The following is a 26621-nucleotide window of genomic DNA, read 5'->3' as shown; positions in this document are numbered from 1 at the left end:
AAAAAGCTTCATTTTTCAGTTTGAAATCACTTTTTGATTTGAAAAGGAAGTTAATCTATCATAAATAACAGGCAAATACAAATCACTATCTAAACACATTTTCATTTACCTGATCCAAATTTTGGGAAGGGAGAGATTTTTAGTTTGTGAAAATGTACAAGATTTTACCAGTTTACCTGGTTCAGAAGAGGAAAGTTTTCAGAACCTCTAAAATTCTTGTGGGTGGGGAAAACTATTTTCTACACAGCTCACATGGAACTGGTGAGAAACTAGCCAATTCTGACGCTTATTTTGCCTGAAAAAGTTTTGAATAATGTACTACAAAGGAAGTGGCTGCATAAAGAGCAGAAAATAAAGCCACTTCCTCTGGGTACCAGTGAGAATTCTCTAAGAGCTGATACTGAAAATTATTTGGTAGGACAAGCCAGAAAAGGGTATTTTCTTGGGCAGGAGAAGAGAAAGATTCAAAATAAAATGGTTTGCTTTGTTCACCATTTTCTCTGTGTGGAATTTTTGCAGTTTTTTTCAATGCAAACTAATTTTTAAAAAATGTTTACTGAACAAGCATTGAAATTTTTGGATAGAAAATGAGCTAGTTTTCATATAAGAAAAGTTTTGGTGGAAAAGTTCCAACTAGTTGCACTATTTAGCTAATAAATTTATATAGGAAAGATGAGGAACAAAGTAACAGAAAGAAAAGGCTGCTGAACAAAGGGAACTGCTGAAATTCCCAATTAAAAATATATCCTCTCCAATGTGTTACAAATCTAAACTGCTACTTTGGGCAAGCGTTGAAGAGATGGAAGTTTAAAATTACTAGTAGAAAATTACTGTTAAAAATGACCAAACCCAGGCCCTTTTATTCTGTCAATGTAGGTCTCTTTGTCTCCGTGTTGCTGGTTGGCCACTACAGTACAATGTGGTTTATAGAAACAAATGTGGTGTAAAAAATCCAATACATGAATATCAAATAACTGCTCAGTTGCTAGGTTCAATGGTGATTCTAGTCTCAGGCTGCTATTCACTGGTGGAATTTCGCTACTTTTATAGAAGATTTATTTATGGAGAATTTTGTGAGGCGTTTGAGAATGGTGTTCAGAGAGCTGTTACTACTTACATTTGCCATAGGACTTACCAAGAGTTCGTAATAAAACAAATTGCATTCCTAGTGCAAAAGGCCGCTCACCATCTTCCACAGACCTAGCAGGGAAAGAGAACATCTTCTGAAAACAGTCTCAACACGTAGTCTTTTCAGTTTGTTTTGCCTGTACAGTCCTGGGTGTCTCCGGATGTCCTCCCCTTTGGCTCCTAAGCACAAACACAGTCAAGCAGCTCTGCATTCTGCCCTATATAGGCACTGCACTTGCAGCTTCCACTGGTCATGGTTCCCAGCCAATGGGAGCTTCAGAGCAGACAAATGGGGTGGGAGCAGCATGCGGAGCCCTATGGCTGCTTCTATCAGGAGCTGCTGCTGGCTGCTTTCAGGAGCTGTGCAAAGCCAAGCCAGGTAGGGAACCTGCCTTAGCTTCACTGTGTCAGCTACCATATTTTTAACAGGCTCTGGTAAAAAAACAGATACCTGGTAGCCCTACCTGGTCTATTATAACTGTCGCCCATGGAATGGGGGCGCCTTAGTCAAGGTGTCCTGCCATGTGCCAGTCTTCAGCTGCTAGACCCAGTCAGGTTCGGGAAGAACAGGACTTCTTCTTCTGCACGGGCTGCTCCTGGGGCTGGGTCAGACCCATCTCTGGGAACGTCCCCCAGCTGCAGAAAGTCCTGTGGCTACTGGCTGAGGGCCCACCTCTGAAGGCAGTGAAGCTGAGGAGCTTCCTGCAGCTGGGGGAGATTCCCAGAAGTGGGTCTGAAAGCAGCAGCATCCTCCCTCCCTCAAGAGCAGCTCATGCAGGAAAGAGGAAGTCCCACCCCTCCCCAGCACCATCGGGAGTAGCAGCTAGGGGACTCTGGGGCACAGTAGGAGTTTCTGGTTGGGGTGCCCTCAGCCCTGGCCTCCTCATCTCCAGGCCCAGCACTTGGAGGTTAAAGAGTCTTTGGGCTGGCTGGCAGGGGGGACCAGTCACAGCACTCCTGACCATAAGGCCGGATCTGCTCTTCAAATAACAAATCCCCATTCCCTGTGACCCTCACTTTTGTGCTGCGGCTAGCAGTGGTGCTGTCTTTAGAGCTGGGCACTTTGCCAGCAGCAGCATGGAAGTAAAAGTTGCAATCCCCCTACAATTGCTTTGTGACCTCTCACCCTATTTTAGGTTGGGATCTGCACCATTACAACAAACAAAATTTCAGATGCAAACATCTAAAACTGTGAAACTGATTATTTTTAAAACCCTATGATTGTGAAATTGACCAAAATGGACCCTGAATTTGGTAGGGCCCTCGTTATGGGTATAAATATAAGAGATCAAATCTTTAACAAATGTTAATTAGCATAATTCCATTGATTTCAACAGTGTTGCACTACATTATACCCTCCCGCTGTGGGTCTGGCTAACCATCCCGCTTATGTGATACAAACACTATCATGATTTGGTAATAAAGATATCTAGATTCTTACCTGAGTGTCACTATAATTGCTGATGGCTGAGCACATGCTGTTATAAGGGTAACTATGAAAAGAAATATTAGGAATGGGATAAGTGTACTGCAAGTCCGATCACACTTCCCAGACACAGCATAGCCATTCTCATTCAGGTATGTCTTGACAATAACCACCCTGAGCTGACCGCGTTGTCCCACAGTTGGTGGTGTGATAACTTGGCGGCTTTGGACACAGGCACATTCAGTATAATTTCTTACCTGAGAAAAGCAAAAGAGGAGAAACATCAAATATTGTGATTTTTTTGTCTCTTCAACAAAGACCATGTGTCATATTTACCACATAGATATTTTTAACCTCTGTAGTGAAAAACTACCACTTAATGTCCCTACAGATGAACCTCTGTTGTCCAGGACTCTCTGGTCCAGCAACATCCCTTTGGACCATGGATGTTGCTGGACTAGAGAGCCCCCGCACAGAGGTGGCTGGCAGTTGGGAGCACAGCCGGCCAACACAGCAGCAGAGCCCTCAAGACACCAGAACCTACAGCCGGATGGGCTGGGAAGCCGGTGGGGGCACTGGAGTCCATGGGGGATGTGGCAGGGGCAGCAGAACTTGCAGTGGGCCAGGAAGGCAGCGGGGCTGCTGGAGTCTAGATTGCAGGGGGAGGGGATCTCTGAGCCCACAGTTGATGGGGCTGGGAAGACACAGGGGCCACCAGAGTCTGCAGTGCGGCAGGGGAGAAGGCAGATGTAGAGCCAGGAAGGGGGAGAAGCTTCAGAGCCCACAGCTGGCAGGGCTGCAAGCACCCACAGGTCCGCCACAGGAGTTCGCGGGACTGTGGAGCCTGCAGGATGGCTGGAGCCAGGGGAACCGAGGGCAGCGGAGCCAGGTAACTGGGGAAAGGAGCCCAGCAGAGAGGCTGGTGCTTCACCTCCCCCAAGATCTTCCTTGGCCCAGAAAACTCTGAGGGTATGTCTACACTACCCTCCTAGTTCGAACTAGGAGGGTAATGTAGGCATACCGCACTTGCAAATGAAGCCCGGGATTTGAATTTCCCGGGCTTCATTTGCATAAGCGGGGAGCCGCCATTTTTAAAACCCCGCTGGTTCGAACCCCGTGCAGCGCGGCTACACGGGGCTCGAACTAGGTACTCCACGAGGTGTACCGGTAGTTCGGAATAGGAAGCCTAGTCCGAACTACCTAGTTTTAGCCCCGTGTAGCCGCACTGCACGGGGTTCGAACCAGCGGGGTTTTAAAAATGGCAGCTCCCCGCTTATGCAAATGAAGCCCGGGAAATTCAAATCCCGGGCTTCATTTGCAAGTGTGGTATGCCTACATTACCCCGCTAGTTCGAACTAGCGGGGTAGTGTAGACATACCCTGAGAGAACTGGACTAGGGAGGTCCAACCTATACTATTAAGTTTGCTTGACACTTCCCATCAGTCACTTCTAACATTGCCAAACTTTAACCCTCTGTACTGAAATTTTCCATGTGGTCTGCTTTAGGCTGGATTTTGTTTCTAATTCAGGCCAGTGGTTCAATCTTTTCTGAGAATGAGGCGAGGGGTTATGGGTGGCTCAAGTTAAACATTCCTGTGATCTTTTCTCGGAACAGTTCTAGTGCCTTCCTAGCTTTTGAAGATGGGATTGGGAATGAGGTAGGGACGTGGCTTTTGTGTCAGGGTGTGTCATCTGACCTCCTAGTAAAAATCTTTCCTCCTCTGGCCCAGTTCTTAGGATCTGAAAAATTTCAGTATGCACTTCAAAATCACAGCTGACCAATCTCGGAGGAGTATTTCTTCATTGACAACTCCACGTCCCCTCACAGTTGCCTTCCCCACAGACTGACTGAGCAGTTTTCAGTCCTGGGCTAAAGGGCTAAAGTTTGGCTTTCCCTGTCCTTGCTGCTCTGGCTACTTTGGGCTGGCACCAGGCACTAGTACAGGCAGTCCCCGGGTTACGTACAAGATAGGGACTGTAGGTTTGTTCTTAAGTTGAATTTGTATGTAAGTTGGAACTGGCTCCAGATTCAGCCGCTGCTGAAACTGATCAGGGGCTGACTACAGGAAGCCCTAGACAGAGTTGCTCTGCCCCTGGCTTCCTGGAATCAGCTGCTGATCAGTTTCAACAGTGGCTGAATCTGGACTCCTGGGACAGAACAGCTGGGGCGCTGCCGGGTAGGTCCCCGCAGGACCAATCCGGCAGCACCCCAGCTGCTCTACCCCAGGCGTCCCGCAACAAAAGCCTGGTCTGCTGGGGGGGGGGGCGCACTAGCTGCGCTTCCTCCCCCCCCAGCACAGCAGGGAGACCCAAGCAAAGCCGCACAGGCAGCGGGACCCCGCTGCCAATGCAGCTTTGCTCCTTTGCCCCGGAGCAAAGCCGCACAGGCGGCGGGGTCCCCCGCCTCTGCGGCTTTGCTCCTGTCTCCCTGCTGTGCTGGGGGGGAGTGCCCTCCCAGCACATCAGGGAGACCCGAGCAAAGCCGCACAGGCGGCGGGACCCCGCTGCCCATGCGGCTTTGCCCCGGAGCAAAGCCGCAGAGGCGGGGAACCCCGCCGCCTGTGCGGCTTTGCTCCGGGGCAAAGGAGCAAAGCCGCACGGGCAGCGGGGTCCGCCGCCTGTGCGGCTTTGCTCGGGTCTCCCTGCTGTGCTGGGGAGTCTCCCCCAGCACACCAGGAAGACCCGGAGCAGCTTTTCTCGCCCCGGAGGATGCGGTGGTGGGACCGCTGCGCTCTGGGCGGTCCCGCCTCCCGCGAGCTCCGGGGCGAGAAAAGCCCCGTTCGTAAGTGCGGATCCGACATAAGTCGTATCAGTGTAAGTCGGGGACTGCCTGTAATGTGCTCTCAGTGCCCATCCTACCCCCCGCTGGCACACAGGCAGTGCGGAGCAGGAAACTGTCTGTTCTGAATGCAGAGGGGACCAAAACCAGACGGGGGAAAGGGTATATGTAGTTTGGAACAAGGAGTCTGGTGTCATTGGATGGAGTGGGGCAAGAAGCTGGACTGGGTGGGCAAGGATACTACGAGTGGGGGCCAGGGTTTGAAGAAGAAGGTCTGGGATGGGAAGCTGGTCAGGGAAATGAAGGATAGTGAAAATGAGGAGGCTGGAGACTGGGACTGGGAACCAGTGTGGGGTGGGATGTACACAGATTTTACAAGGAGTAGGGGTGCACAGGCAGTAAAGGGAGTAGCTGGGTAAAGAGCCTAGCACAAGAAGCTAGGGAGGGAAAGGTTGCAGCAGAGAGACAGGGAGGAGACGGAGGAAGACTTAGGAAGAGATGAAGACTGGGAGCCAGTACACGGTTAAGCAGATAAGGGAGAGGAGAACTGAGCCTAGCTGGGCAAAAGCGACGAGGAGTCCTGTGGCACCTTATAGACTAACTGAAGTGTAGGAGCATAAGCTTTCGTGGGCAAAGACCCACTTCGTCAGAAGCATGTAGTGGAAATTTCCAGAGGCAGGTATAAATATGCAGGCCAGGATCAGGCTGGAGATGACGAGGTGGATCCAATCAAGGTGGATGAGGCCCACTTCTAGCAGCTGATCTGGAGGTGTGAATTCCAAGAGAGCAGAAGCTGCTTTTGTAGTTAGCGAGCCATTCACAGTCTTTTGCAGATTCAGACTAACACGGCTACCCCTTTGGTAGCTGGGCAAGGAGACCAGGGCGGGGATGACAAGCCTGAGGAGACGAGATGGGTACTATGTGGCAAGGAAAATGGAGCTGGGACACGAAGCCAGCAGCAGGAAAGCGACAGGTCAGGGACAGTTGCAGGAGACAGAGCAGAAGAGATTCAGTATTTCCAACCCAGAAAATGTAGGACATGAGCAAGGCCCAGCCCATCTAACACTGTGCTCGTGCTGCAAATCCAGCTCCCCTGCTACAGTGGAGTACAATTCCTACAACTGCAGTGGTCTCATGACCGTTTCCAAAGCAGCCCTTTGGTTGGTGGAGGTTCACTCAGTGTGAGTTATTTTTGATATAATTGGCATTAACTCACGCTCAAAATTCCAACATTGCTGCAGGCTGGGATAATGTCATGGACAATCGGTGCTCCTATCATTTTGAAACACAGAGAAATTCATGCACAGGGGGCACTTGTGGATGAGACTCTCTGAAGCTGAGAAGAAGGAAGAAGTGTGCCTGGGAGCTAGTACACTTCCCCTTTCTGTATCCATCCACTCAGCCCAGATCTGCTGAGCTTTGGCCCCATAGTATTACACACTCACCCCAGTGCTATGATTTCCAGCACCGATACAGCCAGCCAGACATGGATTGAAGTATGTTATTCCGTCTGATCCACAAACGGGCTCGTACTCATGAATTTTACATCCACAGTTAACATTACAGCTGCCTGTCAGATTTCTATGTGCCATAGTGAGTGTAGGACTGAGGAGAGGAAAAGAGATTACATTAGAATAGCATGTTAAATATGTGCAGAGAAATTACCCCTTTCAATTTGTCTGTAGTTATTTAGTGATTTTAGTATTAAAAAGGTTGCAAAGATTAGTTATTTATTTGGATGTGAGTAACATAAAAGCATGCCAATGCTGCTCTTTAGGCTTCAGTGACTTTAAATGAAATGTGCAATGCAAAAAATCCTTACAAAACTGAAAGAGCACATCTCCCCCTGATAGCACCCACCATTCAGAAACTAATGATTAGTTATATTTTGCCCTGCAGTGCTACACAGTAGCCCCAATCCCATTGCAGGACCCAAGTAAATCTTAAATTTCCCAACCCAGCATGTTCCCCAAAGAGCCTCAACTCCCTGACCCCTCAAACCTGCCTTACATGAAGGATTTTGCTGTGGGCTTGAAGGTCAACAAATTTGGGAGGGGGAGGGTTCAATGGGAAAGGAGAGAATGCCAGAGCTGAGGAACACACAGGGAGCATAGTGCCAGCAGCAACCTCTCTTATTGGTTACAGAAGCGTCAGCCAATCAGAGCTACAGCAGAATGGCACAGGAAGACAGACAGTCTTTGATAGATGGGTCCCAAGCCATTCAGATTTTTAAATATCAGAACCAATGCCTTAAATTCCAGTCTGAAGCCAATAGGCAGAGAGTGCAGGTCCCAGAGCACTGGCGTCACATGCTCATGGCAGGAGACGACACTAAGCAAAGCAAGCTATCCCACTGTACATAAGCTTTAGCTTCTAAATGGATTTAAAGTAGAAAGTCCATCGCTGCAGCCCTTTCTAAGGGTGATCGAGGCACAAACTGCACGAACGCAGCTCCCATCTGAAAGGAAAGATTGCAGCCTCTCAGCCAAACGGAAACACAAAAAGCAGCCCAAGTTAACACTGCTGTTGGATTATTTACATGTAGACCCTACCAAAATGCCAACTGTGGTTACCACTGATGGCCAAATACCATTAGAGTAGGGGCTGCTACCGCCTCCTCCAACTCTTCCTGTTGCTCCCTCAGCCACCATAATCACCCCAGTCTTATACAGATGGAGTCTTAGTCATCCATATCTCACTGTGACCCAAATCATGAGAAAGACACGTGGCCATATTCTGCATTGGGCAAGATAGAGCTATAAAACTGGGGTTTTCCAGCATGCTGAAAATGCTTCAACCCACATCTAGTTATTAACTGTCTTAGGAAGGAAAAATAAAATAGGATCATTCTAGTAGCCTACGAGAACTCTCAAGGTAGAAAAGCAAGTGCCCAACACTACCATCTGTAAGCCGCAAAGGAACAAACCCACTGAAGTCTGGCTCCATCCACTCCCAGCAGGGACTGCAATCCAACACTGACTGGAATGAAAGCAGCTGGGGGATCTATTCATATCAACATGAATAGCTGGTCTTCATTAATTGCCAAGAGACGGTCATCAGTCAATGCAACAATATGTTATTTTGTATTATGAAGTAATGCTCTTGTGTCAACAGCATGTGTCTAATGTTCTTGGGCAAGATGAAGGCATGGTGTGTGATACAAAGAAATTACAAAATGACAATAGCGCTACAAGATGAGTCCCAGAAATCACTGAATGAAAGCAACGGTGTAAACTGGATCATAAACAGTGAGTATAGAGAAACAAAGTTTAAAACACCAGACTTGAATAAAAAGGTGAAATCTGCATAGGAGGATGTTCTTAAACACAGGGTAAACAGCCTATGTCATCCAAGTTTAAATTAGACACCTCTTGGAAGAGCTATCACAGAAGATAAAAGGAACAGACCCTTACGACCCCCTTCGTCCTTATTAATAGGAAAGTATGAGACAGTAGAAGGGTTACCCTGTGTTGCTTGGTCCTTCAGGGCAGAGACTGGGGGCATAGGGGGTTGCAGGAGTCAGGATTTGTGGGTGAGGAGGGGCTCAGGGCAGAGGCTATGGGTGTGTTGGGGGGGTGCAGGTGTCAAGGTTGGGGTTGAGGAGAACCTCACAACTGCAGGTAACTGAGATATTGTTATTTCCTGTTTTCAGTATATCGCCCTTTTACAATGGTGATAGGTTGTTTTTTTTAGTGAAGAACATTATATTTACATCTGTATTTCGATTGAACTTTCTAGGCTTTCCATATTGCTGAATTCATTTAACTAATGGAAGAACAGAGGATGCAGCATTGAAGGTATTGGCTAATTGCTTCCTGTGATTCTCTAAGGGTACTTATACACTAGCCCCCTAGATCGATCTAGGGAGGCTAATGAGGGTGACCGGAATTGCAAATCAAGCCCAGGATTTAAATATCCTGCGCTTGATTTGCATGTTCCCAGCCAGTCGCCATTTTAGAAATTGACTAGCCCAAAGTAACTGCCCGCATCTATATGTGGCAGTGAAACAGGATTCTGATTTAAAGCCCTAACTCCAATTAGCTGGTATGCCTCCTGCAATGATATTTAAATCCCGGGCTTGATTTGCAATTCCAGTCGCCCTCATTAGCCTCCCTAGATTGATCTAGGGGGCTAGTGTATACGTACCCTAAGTTTGATTTGTAAATTTCATCTGGCTCTGCAATACTGAGAGTTTAAGCGAATGCTTTATGCCAACAAACTTATTTCACTTGCTCATACATAACAATTTACAGATTATTGGCTTTTTGACCAAGGCACTAAGAGGAGACTCCTCCTGTCAGTGGGTGAGAAGGGGAGAATTAGCATGGTTCTATTACGGGAGCAGGCAGCTAAATTCGGGCAGAAGGTCCATTTCTCCTAAATAGCATAAAGGCAGAGTGTGGTAAATGAACAGGGAGTGGTATGAGCTAAGTGCAAGGGCATTGAGGGTGGGAGGGCAGAGACGGGCACATGAAAACTACCTCAACAAATTTACTTTTTTCTAAAGAGTTTATTACAGAATTGGGCTCTGCCTAAAATTTCCCTTTAACTATATTGTTAATGGCTTATTACTGTCACTAAGGATGTCTATTATATGGCAGTTGATGTCACTCATCTCAACATATTCCATTGGTCATCTTTCATGAGGTATATGCAGTCTTGGAAGAAATCATTGTTAATAAACTGTTGTGATGGATAATATTGACCTTTAAGCATTACTGTAGATTTTTATTTCCATTTTCACAGGTACATAAAATGATGGGTTCTGAGTATTTATTTATTTTTATCTACTTACGATTTTTACAGTTGTGGGGAATTACTGGGGATCAGGCAATTATTTAATGACAGCAGACATTGATATTTAAAAAGTGAAATCTTTATAAACTATTAAAAACACTGCTCAAGCATAGAGGTGTGTAATCAGGAAGACCAAAGCACAATTGGAGTTGCAGCTAGCAAGGGACGTAAAAGATAGTAAGAAGGGTTTCTACAGCTATGTTAGCAACAAGAAGGTTAGGGAAGATGTGGGACCCTTAGGCTATGTCTAGACTGCATCCCTCTGTCGGCAGAGGGATGAAGATTAGGCAGGTAGACATTGCAAATGAGTCAGGAATTTAAATATCCCGTGCCTAATTTGCATAATATGAACAAATCATATTCAAGGCAATTTTAGGTTCATTTTACTTCCAGAGGGTGTCACGGCATTTCAGCTGACAACAGATAATCGCTGCAACCCCTTCCTTAATAAATAATATACCTACAGTTTCTGTCCCCATTTCCTGCTTCTTCAGCCCAACAACATTACGCTGCAGCACATCCCAAACATCATTTCACTCTACAGCCTGACCCTCAGCACTAGGCCACACCTCTCTGAGTCACATCCAGGAGGGCTTTAGCACAGGAGATACCAGGCCAGCTTACAACGGAGGAGTCTTCAGGGTCTGGTTTCCCTAGCTCTATGTCTGCATTCTGCTGACAATGAAGTATAAAGCAGACACATAACACCACAAGAAGACGGATCCAGTATTTATTTTCTTATTTGATTTTTTTTCCTCTCTTCCTTTTCTCACAGTTTCCCTCTCTGGGTATGGCTACACTAAACAGTTTTTCCAGGATACCGAACTGTTCTGTGTCCAGAAAATACATTTGCTCTTCCACTTTTTTGCAGAAGAGCAAACGTGCTCTTTCAGAAGCCCCAATATTCCTACTTCCCCGAGAAATAAGGGGGCTTCTGAAATAGGGGGGTTTCTGACATTTGGCCCATCTAGCTAGGCCAAATTTTGGAAAAGCCTCTTCCGACAAGAGAACAAAAAAAGCGGCAGTGTAACCGTACCCTCTGATTTGCATCTGGACTACTCTCTGTTCCCTCTCTTACCCCATTTTTTTATGTGAGAGTTTTCTCTCTTCCTATTCTGCTTTCTTCATTGTGTCTCCACATGGAACACAAACCCACTAGTTTAAAACTGAACTTTCAAACCCAAGATATTTGAGTAGGTTTGCTATCATGCCAAATAAGTTCAAACACCTATCCCCTTCATGCTCAGACAAGATCATACAGTTAAATGATGTATTTATCTGACTATATTCACTGAGTTCTTGTTTAAGTAATGGACTTCAAAAAATAGCTCATTTTAAAATAAAATAAAATAAAATAAAATAAAATAAAATAAAATAAAATAAAACAGCTAAATTTCTCACAGGTTTTTGCAAATAGCTGGCATTGCAGTCATTGATACAAAGACACTTACCCGGTAGTGTATGGTATATTTATACCCCCTAAATTAATGCTTTCACATCCAACAATGAAAAGCGTTGAAAAGCACAACAAAGACACGCCACTGCAGATCATAGCCAGCTTTGCAGACTCTCTTGCACCAAGTTTGAGTTTTTTTATAATGTAGCCACCTAGCACAATGCCAACACCAGCACTTGGGACAATAATCACACCTGTGTGGAGGAAAGCGAAATGTAAGATAACTGTGGAAAGAGACTTGAAAATAAATACTGGTTTTACCCACTAAATGTGATTATGACAAATTCCATAAGATGGTCCTCACTGACTCTCTGCCAGCAAACTGAGTCAGAATTTTTAGAGCTCTGGACTGATGTCAAAGGATTAAATAAATCTTCCTTATGACTTTCCCGGCAGCAGAAAAGGAAATATTGCATATACAAGCAGAAACTGTGATTTGTATTCATTTTAGGGTTGTGATGGGTGTGACAAAGAGAGTCACCCACCAGGAGAACAGAAGCTTTTAAACTCCCAAAAATGAGCAGTTAAGCCAACTGATTGCATACTGTATCATTGTATTATAAAAATATAGAGAGTAAGCTCGTAGTGCTTTGAACTTGATTGTCATTAGGAGATAGGGAGACAGACTGTGGTTATGAACCTAGGTATTTGTGCATACAAAAACTGTGCTCATAATCTAAACTAATATGTCAATTACACCTCACGGCAGGACAGGGGACAGTTAATTGTGAAGAGGCACCTCTGAACCCAGGTGCTTACACAAAACTGGACTGAAGCAATGCTCCATTGTCCAGTGCAGGAAAATACAATGATGGACCATTAGCATTGATGGGAAAATATTTAGACTTTCTGGCTATCAGGTTAAGAGGGGATTTCTGCACTACCAATAAACATTGGTCACCATGCCAGATCAAGAGGTGGGGCTGGAGGTGAAGAAAATCCTTTTAAAAACAGGCTAGAACTAAGGTTTGTCTTTAATAAACTGGCAGGACGCTATCCATAAGCACCGGATCTCAACTACAGCTGAGGAGATACTAAGAAGCTGTTCAAAGGGAATAAATAACTTGTATTAGAAAAGGGATGCTATCTCGTACAGAACTGTAAAGCCTACTGGTTGTGTCTGGTTATTTTCTGTGTGATTTGTATGTCTGCCTTCCCTTAATGTTTTATCTTTGAATCTCTGATTTCCTATTAGGTACACTTTGTGGTTTATTTTTAACCTTACAACAGCTCTGGTGTGCAAGCTGAGCAGCATGTGTATGCCAAAGTGGGCTGGTTCCAAACATTTGCAAGTGATGAACCAGAAGGGAATGTTCCAACTGTCTGGTGCTTGAGATCTCAGGGAAGAAGGAGACTCAGGACCAAAAGGGCTCATGATGTCACCTGGCAAGAAATAGGTAGGCTGATGAGAGCCGGGGAAGACCTTAGGCTTGTGGGCTGGCTACTAGTGTCAAAGAATCAAAACACAGCTGTTCAGCACAAAGATGACAAAGGTGACAGACCTCTTACTCCTCGGTGTAGTCCTCTAAACATCACAAGGGGTAATGCAGATTGGTCCAGTTTAAATTAATGAAATTCCAAAGAATTAGTTCAAATGTTGGAGTAATGCTTTTCTTACTTCCATGGTGAGTCCCAGTAAAATACATGTACAGGCTGAACCTCTCTAGTACAGAACTCTGGTCCGAAAACATCTGTCGTTCAGAATGATTTTTACTTAGCCAGATGTCCACTTTTCATGGGCGTGGCCAAGTTTCTCACAGTCCCATAAAGTTTGTTTAGAGCACCAGTCCTAGCCCGCAGTGTTCTGTGCTGTTATTTAGCTATAATTTACCCCTAAATGTCTTCTAAGAGTGGACGTGTTAGTAACGCTGCTAGACAATATTGACCTCCCACGGTCTGGAAAATTCTCTGGTTCGGAACTGGTCAGGTCCCAAGGGTGCTGGACTAGAGAGGTTCAACCTGTACTAACCTAAACCTCCAGTGTAGGACCAAACTTCAGAAGCTTACTAAGTTCTGACAACCTAATAAGTCTTTTTTCTAAGAGCTCTGTAAACTTTTATAGTCATAGATACTAACCAGCTGACATCAAGATTCTGGTATCTTTAATCATGTTGTGCAATACCATGTTTTATGAGTGGTCGCATTGATTTTTAACAGCATGCTGTGCGAGTGAACATATCCAAATCTGGTCTTTGGTATTCAACCACTTGAAAGACTTGGCACTTAAAACTTGGAACACAATAAACTTTAAGCCCTGACACATTTTTAAATGAAGAGCTGTGACTTTGAACATCAGTTGGTAGAGTTGTGATAGGGCCACAGGCTAGCTCGGTCTCCTAATGCCCTGTGGAGTTGCTAAACCATGCAAACGTCCTGTTTTTCCTGGATTCGCCTGGCTTTTACAGCTCATTGCTGCTTTCTGTGGATCTTTAAGTGATGGTCTTGTTCACAGAGATTCATTCAGCATCAAATATGAATTTAGACATAGGTGGTGGGTTACATAGGCAAGGGAAGGCATTGCCTTCCCAAAACTGCCTACGCTTTGCCAGCTGGGGGCCCAGGAGGGCTGGGGCCACAGAGTGGCTGATGAACTGTCTGGCCAGCCAGGAAGGATTGGGCTGCTGCATGGCTGCCCCAGGCACTCTGTCCACCTGGGAAAGGTAGGGCCAACCACCTGCTGGAATTGGGGGCAGTAACCTGGGGTGGGGGACAGTCTTGACTTCACAGTTTGGGAGGTTGTGGAAGGGGCAGGGCCTCTGGCTTGCCTTCCCGAGCTGGGCCTTCACCCCTCACCCATGAATTTAGGAGTTTTCAGTCAGTTGTATCTACTGAGAGGGGGCTGAAAAGATAATGATAGGCTTCCTTATTTTCTTGAATTAGAACTTGTAAAAAAAGTCTATTGCAAAACATTTTGTAATATAGCTGCAATCATAATAGAACAGTTTCATCCTCCCCTGCTTTACCCACAAACACTGGCAGAAGGAAATCTCTGTAACAAATGTGAGGTTGGAAATGTGAAAATGAATGTTAATAAATAAGTGCCACAATCATTGTTACCAACCATGAACCTAAGATTTTAATTATTCTTTGAAATCAGAAAAACCTCTCAGGCTCTCAACAGAGTGGGCTTTAATATCTTTAATATTTTCTAAAAGAATCATATTATCATAGAATAATAGGACTGGAAGGGACCTCGAGAGGTCATCGAGTCCAGCCCCCCGCCCTCAAGGCAGGACCAAGCTCCGTCTACACCATCCCTGACAGATGTCTATCTAACCTGTTCTGAGAATGTCTCTTCTACAGGAACAACTTCAGAGTTGTTAGTTCCTATGAGAAAAAACAATTGGATATGAATTGGAGAACAGTTTCAACCCTGCCACCCATTCTGAACATTTCTCTCAATTTATCAAAAGGATAAATAGAGAAACGGTAACTTGATTAACTGAGTCCACTAGGCAGTACCCAATCTGAGAAACTTATTCTATATGAAGGTAGCACACAAACACAACTGAAGAGCAAGACAATTTGGAACACTCTTTAAGCATCATTCCTTAGCTACATCAATTTACAGCAAGTAAGGATCTGGCCCTGTGTACTGTCTGTCTTGTTGCTTTACCCAACTTTCTACAAAAATCCCCTCACATTTCCTTCTCCTTCCCCACTCCCTATAAATTACTTTCACTCTTCCAGTTACCTCCTTCTAACCCATTCCTTACTCAGTGACCTCGCATTCTCTTTCTGGACAGTTTTTCAGTTATTACAGAAAATGGTGCTGCTCTCCCATCCACTCTAGGCCAGCCTGTCCTTGGTCCTAGAAGAGGAGCTGAGGGGTAAAGGAAAATGCTTGTCTTCCCCTGCCCCCGACCTCATTTTCCACCATTCATCCCACTCAGGAAACAATTGCAAACCCTTCACTCAAAGAACACATATATGCTTCCTCTACATGTTGCTCAGTATAGTGTGAAGCTTGGAATACAATTTTGCCCCCTATGTAAAGCAGAACTTGATACTTACATTTTTTTTCATTCATACAGATATGTAAAATGGAAGGTAATAAACTCTCAAAATAAAACAACCATTACTACAATAGGCTTTTCCAGAGGAGCTTTCAAAGTATGGTAAGTGCAACTAATTGACGTATTCACTTTTCACTTTCACAAGTTATATAATGGAACAAAACTGAGATTTGACAGTAAGGCAGAATACTGCACTTAGCTTTATTTTATAGGAATTTTTGTGTGTGCACAAAATATGCTCCTGTATATCATGCTCCAAGGCAAGATCAATTTTCAGTCTGCAAATTTTGGGCTCTGTCTTTTTTTGCCGTTATCAGAATACTGCCACACTTGAAGCTCTCCTATAGGAGAAAAGGTGATCATAACTGCTACTAATAGAACCTTGCAATATTTGCTACTAGTGTTGCATTTCCATGGGAAGTAGCAAACAGATTTTCAAAATCAATTCTGTGGGTGCGTCTACACAGCAGGGCTAAAGTCGAATTAAGCTACGCAACTTTAGCTGTCATTTGTGTAGCTTAAGTTGAAATGGTTTAATTTGGTTTTTAGCGCTGTCTACGCAGCAGGAAATCAAAGGAAGAACAGTCTTCCTTCGACTCCCCTTATTACTCATGAAATGAGAGTTACCATGAGTTGCAGAAAGAAGTCCTCAAGCTTGACATTATTTCAAAATAAAGGCTTGTAATGTAGACACGCATTTTGTTATTTCAGAATAATGTCAGTTATTCCAAATATAATGCTGCTGTATAGACATGCCCTGTGTGAGTTATACATTCCACCTTTTCTAAAAAAGAAGTAGAACTAGTTTACCATAGATTACTATATTTAGGAACAGCAGAAGTTAATAGTGAATGCAAAACAGTTTAGATTGAAAAATGATTTGAATTATAAACTTTTTTGTTTGCACAATTACATGATCTACCAAATCAGTTTATTTTCTGAGATGAAATTTTCCAAGTTTAGCCTCTGCCCTTAAATCAACTTATTTTTATTGTTTGATTTTAGAAAGTTTAAGAGCTTAAAGTGTGATTTTTTCTTTTTTGTTTGTTTGTTTTTTTATTAGTTCACTGTGGGTGGAAAAAATACATTTTTCCTGTTTAAAAAATTCTAATCGTTTAGATTTTTTTAAATAAAAGACTACAGTAAAGGAAACTCAAGTTCAAAACTTGAAATCTGGCATGGATTTAATCCTCGCTGAAGGCTAATGCCTTTGCTTTGTTTAAGAAAAGAAACAATGAAATTTAACAAAAATGGCTGTTTGTAATTGTCAATTAAAAAATGCACTGTGCAAAATCTTATTTACATCTCCAGCTGGCCACACAAACATAGATGCACTGAACATATGTGTACAGCTAACTAAGTGCACAGATGAAATATAGATATTTCGGTTCAAATGATTTACAAATTATACTACTGCTAAAGCTAGAAGAGCTTGTGAACTCATGGTACGAGTAATTTACAAGCACCACTGGTATAAGAGTGTACACAGGCTACCACCAGATCTTCTTTTTTCTTTTTACATTCAAAAGAAATCTAGAACAATTAAATGTTATTAAATAGCTAAAGAAAATTACTTACTTGGCATAGCAGTAAGTGAGGAATTGTGAATTTCTGAGCATCACAATTACTCCCTAAGCATCTTCTCTGGGGCAGTGTAGCTATACACTGTTGCATACTCGGGACCCAGCAAAGGCTCAATAGAGTCCTAATTTTTTGGAATTTCCCAAACTCTGCATACTTTGTCTGACATGACTGTTCTATTGGTACTCATTCTTATGTGTATACAGCCTCTAAAATGAGTTATGTAGCAATAATTCCATCAAGATTCCCAGCTGTGCCATAAACCATGAAAGCAAAACTCTCTAGTGGTTTGTGTAACCACTAGAACCACCAGCAGGAAATAGATACCCCAAAATCATATCTGCCATTACATTTTTCATGAGAGATGAAGTCAGTAATATCTTTCATTGGACCAATTTCTGTTGGTGGAACGGACAAGTTTTCAAAAGCTACACAGAGCTTTTCACCAGGTAACCAAGTGTTTGTTCAGGAGACCTGAAGAAGAGCTCTATGAAGCTCAAAAGTTTGTCCCTTTGACCCACGGAGTGTCCAATAAAAAAAGTATTATCTCATCTCTCTTCTGTCTCTCAGTATTATATCACTGCAAGCATATGTATTAGATATAATTAATGCCCTGAGCAGGATGCCTCTCCCTTTTCCACCGGCTTCTACAGAGAACTCCCACTGCTGCTACTTCCCACTGTGTCTATCAGGATCCCAGACTAGATAAACACCCAAGATTCCCACTCAGATTTTCTTTCCTTTCCTGGATCCATGCAGCCAGATAGCTTTCTCTCCTCCTATAGCTCTCCCTCGTCTACTGGAGTGACAATGCATGGTCAGTCCACTGGTACTTCACTCACCCACAGGGGTATAGTGGGGGGAGGCAAGGAGATAATTTATCTTGAAGTTAGAAGTATTTAAATAATGGCAGGGATTTTTTTTTGTCATATTGCTTTCTACTAACATAAGAACTGCCACACCAGATCAGATGAACAGTCCTTCTAGTTCAGTGGCAAATAACATGGGCTTCAAAGACAGATTTAAAAAAAAAAAACTTGAAATTGGCAATTATTGAGTAGCTTGCCTATAAAGGAAGATTCTTCCTATCATTCTCAAGTTAATAGTTGACCTGTTCTGAAGCCTGGGTATTTATGTCCCTCCCATTTTCATCCTTTTAAAAAAATCTTGCTAAACTCCTTGCTTCAATAATAATTCGTGACTATGAGTTTCATAGAGTCATTGTGAATCTCAGGAACTATGAAATGTGTATGTATATTGCACTGAAAGAGATACACTGGAACTGTGTCAGAACCTGAAAAAAAATACGAACATTAATTACCTTTAAGTGAATTAGTTTTTCTGATTACAGAAATGAAAAGATACTGAAAGGGAAAAGCTGGAAAGGTTTTCCTTCTAAAACTAGTGCATATTGGAAGAAATTCACAATAGGCCATACAGGGAAAGATCTGGGTTTATTATTGCTTCTTCTGTTATTATTTCTTCATTATTTTTGGAGCTTCAGGGGATACCACCGAGTTACTCTGTTACAGGAAAAAAAAAAACCAAATGGTCTGGTAGCACTTTATAGACTAACAAAACACATAGATGGTATCATCAGCTTTTGTAGGCAGAAATGGGCTGTGCCCACGAAAGCTCATGATACCATCTATGTGTTTTGTTAGTCTATAAAGTGCTACCAGACCATTTGTTGTTTTTTTCATTATTTCTGAGTATCAAAAATAGTGGTGGATGCCTTTCAAAGATGTGGTCCCTGTCCTGGAAGGCTGACATTTTAATAATGGTGTGTCAAAGAAGGCAGGGTTAATTACCAACCAAAACAGGGGAGAAAGGATGAATATTATACCAGCATAGTGGACCTTAGTCACTCTCTGGTGGCTGAATAAAATAAGAGGTTTATAAGTGTGTTACCAGATCAGACCTTTTCTCTGAAGCAGTAGAGCAGGGGTGAGAAACAGAAGGGGCTGGATGTGGCCCCCGGTTGCCTGGATCCGGCTCCCAAGGTTCAGGTCTCCTCCTCCAGCATTGGGGAGCCATGCTGGTGCTGCAGCCCCTCCGTCGCCCCACCGCAGGGATGGCGCACACAAAATCTACTAGCCTGGGGCTCCCTAGCCTCTGGTGTGCGAGGGGAACATGGGGAGTGTCTTTCTCCTTCTCAGTTGGAGGCCACATCAGTGAGGCTCTGTCTAGACTTCAGGCTTCTTTCTGAAGAAGTTTTTCCAGAAGAGATCTTTTGAAAAAACTTCTTCTGAAAGAGTGTCCACACTGCCAAAGCGCACTGAAAAAGCAATCTGCTTTTCCAAAAAATAGCACCCACACTGAACGGACACTATCTCACATTTAAGCTGTGATTGCTATGAACGGAGTGGCCACTAGGGCACCTGTGCTTTTTCCTCTTCCTCTTCTTTCAAAAGAACTCCCTCTTCCCTATCTTCTCTTTCATAGAAAGAGGTTTACCGATGTCAGAAAAACCCCTCTGTTCTTTTGATTTTTTTTTCTAAAGAACGCGATTGCAGTGTGCACATAAGTGAAGTTTTTTTAAGAAAACCAGCCATTTTTCTGAAAAAACTTTGTAGTGTAGACATAGCCTGAGGGTTTGTTTGTTTGTTTCTCACTAGTGTGCAGCCCCCGACTGCTTTTTCTGTAATTCATCGGTCCCTGACCCAAGTAATGTTTCCCATCTCTGCAGTGGAGCATCATGCATTTAGAGCCAGCGTCTCCAGGTTCAGTTCCACAGATGAGTTCAACCAGGGGCTTTGTTACACACAGAGATATGTAAGAGGCCTGTTACTTGGGGAGGTATGTACATGTCCTGATAACTTCGTATGTTTTTAATGTTGTATTTCTTTCCCTCAGTTCTGAGAGGCGATGCAGAAGACATGAGTTTTAGGAGGGATTTGAAGAAGAAGAGGAGAGAGCTGGGTTGGTGAACAGGTTTGTGGAGGGCATTCCATGCATGGGAATGCAGAACGTAGCCCAGACGAAAGCACAAAGATGTTTCTAAGAGAAGTAAATAAGGCCGTGTCCAGACTCAGGGGTTTTTTCGGGAAAAGTAGCCTTTTCCCGAAAAAACTTCCCCTGCGTCCAGACTCAAGCCGCGTTCTTTCGAAATTATTTCGAAAGAACGCGGCTTTTCTTTCGATGGCGGTAAACCTCAATTTACGAGGAAGAACGCCTTCTTTCGAAAGTTCCTCTTTCGAAAGAAGGCGTTCTTCAATGTAAAGAGGCCGTCTTCGAAAGAGAGCATCCAGACTCGCTGGGTGCTCTCTTTCGAAAAAGCGGATTTCTCTTTCGAAAGATCCGCCTGCAGTCTAGACGCGATCTTTCGAAAGAGGCTCTTTCGAAAGATGCTTTCGAAATAGCCTCTTTCGAAAGAAGCCTGCAGTCTAGACATAGCCTAAGAGGAGTAGCAAGACTGCTTTTATCAGCAGAGTAGGGAGAACAGGGCCAACCTAATGCAACCCAGTTCTGTAAATTATTCTGTACAGGAGGCCTGCTACACCTACACACAGCCCCAGTGCATGAAAGTCTACTCTCCGTGGAACAAATTACCAATCAGGCTGTATAAAGTAGGACTTTTAAAACAGGAACAAAAGTTTGAGCTGGATGCACATTGCAATGGTGAACTGGTGAAATCTCTCCAAAAAGAGAGGTACATAATTTAAGTGATGAGAGAGAAGATTCTGGTAGTAACATTGTGGGTGGGCGGGACTGTGGAAAGGCTGTTATAAATAAATAAATAAATAAATAAGGAGAAGATTGCAATAGTCAAGGTGGAAGGTGAATACATAGGGCATGAATGGTCACTGGAAAGAAAGGAAGGAAGCAATATTGTAAAGATTAAGGAGCATAAAGTAAATTTAGCTTTTAAGATGTTAATAATAAATAATATAAGAATAAACTATGAGATCTTTTAAACTAATGACAGATTCTTTGCAACTTGCACATGATTATGGTGGTCCTTTCTGACGTTAAGGTCTATAAATCTATGAGTGTGATAATATTGCCCCTTATTTTTTCCCCTCCCAAAAAAACTTTAATATAACCTTAAAAATGGCAAATTCTTCACTTGTACAAAACAATAATATTTGGTTGATGTTTTATTAAACACATTTAACTGACACCCAAGGAACTTCTGGAATTCCTATCAGAAAAAGTAAAGTTATACATCATTTAGCTGGTAAGATTATCACTTGAAAGCCAGGTTTTTTTCCTCTGTTGCTTTTGTTTTAGCAGTCAGAGAATAATAAACCTTTACATAAGAACATAAGAATGGCCATACTGGGTCAGACCAAAGGTATCCTGTCTTCCCACAGCAGCCAATACCAGATGCTCCAGAGGGAGGGAACACAACAGGTAATCATCACATGATCCCTCAATGTGGTGCTGATGGCAATGCCTTACCAGTGTAGATGCTGGCATTGGAAGCTGGGATGCCAAACTGTGACTCGATGAACTTGGGAATGAAGGTAATAAAAGCAGTAACAATGGCACTCTCAGCTGTGTATGACAAACTCACAAAAAGGAATGTCATGTTGCTTAAGATCCTGACAGCTGCTTGCGGAAGCTCTACAAAATGACAAAAACAACAAACAAATATTATAAATAATGAATGGAAAACAAAAACAAACTGACTTTCTTAGAGATGGACTATAAATAATGGTTTCTGAACATTCAGCCATATTTGCAAAGTGAAACAAAACAATAAAAGTGCATGTATAGTTTGAATTGGAAATACTTTCATTTTGTTCTGCTATCTGAATGTACCCCCTTCTAAGGCCTACTCCAGGCCTGCACAGAACACTTCTGCTTGCAGCAATAGAAGCTTTGGATGGTAGTGCTGAAATAGCAAAAAAGCAGGAAAGTAACAATAGTATTAAATTATTTTAGAATGTCTTTAATGTTTCTTTCATTTAGAAACAATCTACAACTTGTAGTATGTTAACATTTTACTGTAACTTTGCCTAAATAAAAAAAAATTACATTTGGGATCCATGATGACAGGGCCATAATTTAAAAAAATAACCAGCAGGTTATAATATTTAGCTATAGTTGTTGATAACACATGTAGATCTAATATACTGAAAGTTTAAAAAAATAATTTAGAAACTTCATATGAAAGTCCCAGAAGTAAAAAAAAGAAAGTGTATACATAATATACTCCTCGCCCCGAGAGCTCAGCCACAGGGTACCTGCACTCTCTCATTCCCAGAGCCTAGCCTTGGGGCAACCCACCCCGCTTAGACACCCTAACCTTCTCCCCCCACCCCCAGAGAGAGAGAGACAGTCTGATGCTGGATCTTAGGATTGTGCAAAGTTTCCTGAATACCACCGCCTTCCTTCAGGTCATATTGGGAACCACAGCAGTCTGGAACCCTCCATCTCTCTCTTTCCCCTTGGCAGTATCTTGTATTGTAAGCTGGAAAATTGGGCCCTTCTGGGTCCAGCAGTCCCAATGGTAGCCAGCAGCACTGAAGCACCAATTCTGCAGGGAAAAAGAAATTCTGCACAGAATGTTAATTCTGTGCAAATTCTGCACTTGTGCACTTGTGCAGAATTTCCCTAGGAATAACAACAGTATATCAGAGCTAAAAAAAAAACCCCAACATTGTAATTATCTTAAAAACAAGCATTACACAACCATGAAAATCAAAGTTGTGGTTAAAAGAAAACTGAACATGCCAAGATACAGAAATACACAATCCAGGCACCTAAACAACACTAACCCTGACCAATAGTGATACCACATGATAACCATGTAATAATTATTCATGCATTTTAGTATTTATGGCCCCAGATTAGACAAAAGTACTTTTTAAACTATTTTCCCCCTCATAGTGTCTCTAGAGGGCAGAGTTTTCAAGTAACTTTGACTTCAGCTTAACATTTTCTTGTGTGGGAATTTACCCAAACCCAGTGAACACTTTAATGGGTTCTAGATTCAACATACTGAATGGCTGAGTTGGTGTGTTTGTTATAAAGCACAATTTGTGGGCTTTAGTATTTGAAGATCAAATCCTACTCTCCTTGCTCACTTCAGTGGAATCACCTGTATGAGCAAATCGAGATGGATTTAGGCTCTTGTCATTTCAAAATTGGCCAGACTTCAAATCAGCATGTAACCTGTGTGTCTGCACCCAATTTTAATCTCCTCAAGCCCTCCAAAATTCTAGTAAAACAATTATAGATGGAAGGATTTATCAGTTTGATCCAGTTTCAAATGTTTTCTTGCCAGCTTTACAAAGAAAAGTATTAAACTTTAGATATAACATTTGGTGGAAAGAATTAATCCATGAACTGTGCTAAGAAGCTTTCATTTATTTTGAAAAATGAATGCTGAATGGATTAAGCCTGCATCACTATTATTGAACATTTATGATATTGCAATCTCAAAACAGAAAGAAACAAGGTGACATTGGAGTAGGAAGATAATATATCGATGCAAAGGTAAGGAGATGGTCTTACAGTTTCATGACAATGCCAAAAATATATGCATGAACATTTTTGGAAACTAAATTAGAGTGACAAGAACAAAAAGGAAGCATTGCTAAAATCTTATCATGGCTATGTTACAGATTTCATACATAATAAAAGTTTATCATACATTCAAAAGGAAATTAGAGAGAAAATATCCAATGCACTACAATAGCATTAACTCTTAGGCTATGTCTACACTGGTGGGCTCTTGCGCAAGAACCCGCAGAGCATCCACACTGCCCACCTGCTCTTGTGCAAGAAGATTTACAGTACAGCGTCGGAAGACAGGGCTTCTTGCACAAGAGCTACACTCTTTTCTAACAAGTGTAAGCGCTCTTGCACAAAAGGGCAGTGTGGACGCACAGCAGGGGTTTCTTGCACAAGAAAGCCCTATGGCTAAAATGGCCATCAGAGCTTTCTTGCACAAGAGAGCGTCCACACTGCCATGGATGCTCTTGCACAAAAGCACATGGCAGTGTGGATATGTTCTTGCACAAGAACCCTTGCGCAAGATGTTCTTGCGCACAAACCCGCCAGTGTAGACATAGCCTTAGTGTATCTCCCATTCCTCGGTCTGTGGAGGGTTTTTTAAAGGGGGAGGGGACTGTCAGTGTTAATTGTAGACCTAACTGGGCACATTTTTTTAAATAATGTTTGAAAGGCCTCAGATATCACAGCAGAGGATTGGGCTCCCACGAGAAGCCCAGCTGTAAAAGATAACAGCTACTCTTAGGCTGGTGGAGGGGAGCTGTACAGAGAATCCACATGAGATATGGTAGAGGACAAAGAATCCCATTTGCCCCCAAAACCTGAATTAAAAAGGAAGGGAAGCAGAGAGGCAAGCAGATGCACCCAAGAACAGGTGAGTGGCAGAATCAGAACTCATATCTCTTAACTCCCCTTCCAGGTGTCTATTGAATTCCTGACATTTGCTATTTTAATGAAAGATCTCAAACGCAAGTCCAGAGTCTGTTTTCCCCGTCTTCTCACTTCTGATGAGTAATATTTGCCCACTATAGAAAACAACACTGAACTCTTTCTAGGTGCAGGACTGAAGTCTGTCGGTAGCAAGATCTAACCTGGCAGTTCTGACACTTTTGGTTTGTGTTCCTCATGTATAAAAGACTTTCAGCATTCTCTTGTGCAAAAGTGATGAGGACAGTATGAAATAGAGGACTGAGAGATGTGTTAACTCCAAAGTTCAGGACTGTCTGGATCCAGGCCCATTTCTATTTTAAACATATAATTTAGAAAGAAAAACAGAGATTATATAATAAATGCATTTAATTGAGGTACCTGAGGGGTTTATTACATGTTTAAACTCAGCATTGTATTTATCTTTTATACTGTGCTACCTGCAGGTTAATTAATCTAATTGCAGAGTATATTTAATTAGGTAATTGCTGAAGGGTATGCAAGCACAGTGCCATGTTATGAAACTATGCAAACTAGATAATAAAAGGAAAACTGAGTTCATCTGTGTTCATAATTTATCAGCTCTTACAGGCTCAAACCTTAATTTCTATATTATACACCTGCCCTGCCCAAGATATTTACATTGTATAGTCCCTTCATATGTTATACCTAATTTTTTCTCTTCTTTATTCCTTTTTTAATTCAGGCTTGGACTCCTCCTTAAGAGTTTAAACTGTGTTTGTTTATTACAGGTTTTGTTGTTGTTTTTGCTTGCAAGAGCTCAGATCGGGTGTGTCTAGACTACATGCCTCCTTCGACGGAGGCATGTAGATTAGCCAGATCGGAAGAGGGAAATGAAGCCGCGATTAAAATAATCGCGGCTTCATTTAAATTTAAATGGCTGCCCCGATCTGCCGATCAGCTGTTTGTCGGCAGATCGGGGGAGTCTGGACGCGATGCCCCGACAAAGAAGCCTTTCTTCATCGACACAGGTAAGCCTGGTTTCACGAGGCTTACCTGTGTCGATGAAGAAAGGCTTCTTTGTCGGGGCATCGCGTCCAGACTCCCCCGATCTGCCGACAAACAGCTGATCGGCAGATCGGGGCAGCCATTTAAATTTAAATGAAGCCGCGATTATTTTAATCGCGGCTTCATTTCCCTCTTCCGATCTGGCTAATCTACATGCCTCCGTCGAAGGAGGCATGTAGTCTAGACACACCCATCCAGAAAAGGGCTTATGCTCCTAACTTCCTCCTTTAGGCACCACTGAGACTCTTAAAGCCCCTGCTCAGATACTGTCTAGTTATGGAAGCTCATAAAATCACCTGATGTTTGTATGTTTTGACATAAAAGTCCACTAAGAATCCACGTGTATGCTGCTGGAGATGTGCACAATGCCTCCATTTAGGCACTGAGAGCTTACTTCACACTTAAGTTTAGCAAGACACTCACACCACCCTGAAAGGCAGATTTTCCCTACCTACCTTGCCTGCAGAGCCAAATCCAATAGGCATTCTCAAAGAGTACCTTTCTCTCAAGTGCCTAACCCTCAGAAGTGAGTTCCTTAAGCGCCAAACTATAGAGTCATACTGTCTCTCTGGTCCAATGCATATTATTTATATAAAGCAGAATGGCTTCAAGAGGAGAGACCCACCTCTCCAATCAGAATATCCCATAGTCCATATATTAGGGCATTCACCTGAGAGCTATGAAACTCATGTTCAAATCCTTTCTCATCAGGCAGAGGAAGGAATTGAAGTAAGTTCTTCTACTTCTTGGCTGAATTCCCTAACCACCGAGCTAAAAAGCCTCTTGGGAAAACACCCATTTTCCCACCCTTAGCTACTTTGTGTAGATTTGGATGTGCATTGCCATCATTTTCAAAAGGAACGGTTTGGACATCTGACTCATTCCTGACTGTGGACCCCAATGTGAGACAATCACCTCCCAGCAGCTCCGACTCAGGTAACTCCTTCAGATTTACAAGGCTTAGGATATGCTCCTCTTCCCATCATCTGTGGTTGGGCAGTGTAGGATGCTCCCTAC

General features: G+C 43.0%; 1 protein-coding gene across 3 annotated transcripts in view; it reads right to left on the bottom strand.

Annotated features, from left to right (window-relative positions):
* Window positions 1-26621, bottom strand: part of SLCO5A1 (solute carrier organic anion transporter family member 5A1) — an 88385-nt gene that overhangs the window by 8089 nt on the left and 53675 nt on the right. For all 3 annotated transcript variants that reach the window (XM_075920553.2, XM_075920556.2, XM_075920554.2), the window contains 5 exons: window positions 21588-21752; window positions 11582-11780; window positions 6779-6938; window positions 2570-2811; window positions 1136-1200 (listed from right to left, as the gene is read on the bottom strand). In XM_075920553.2, the coding sequence (XP_075776668.2) occupies window positions 1136-1200; window positions 2570-2811; window positions 6779-6938; window positions 11582-11780; window positions 21588-21752 (831 nt within the window). The remainder of the gene's footprint in view (window positions 1-1135; window positions 1201-2569; window positions 2812-6778; window positions 6939-11581; window positions 11781-21587; window positions 21753-26621) is intronic.

Source organism: Pelodiscus sinensis, chromosome 2 (assembly GCF_052426305.1).
Source record: "Pelodiscus sinensis isolate ZL-2025 chromosome 2, ASM5242630v1, whole genome shotgun sequence".
NCBI classification, from domain to species: domain Eukaryota; kingdom Metazoa; phylum Chordata; order Testudines; family Trionychidae; genus Pelodiscus; species Pelodiscus sinensis.
Note: the sequence above shows the minus strand (reverse complement) of the source record. Positions and strands in the feature narration are given on the sequence as shown.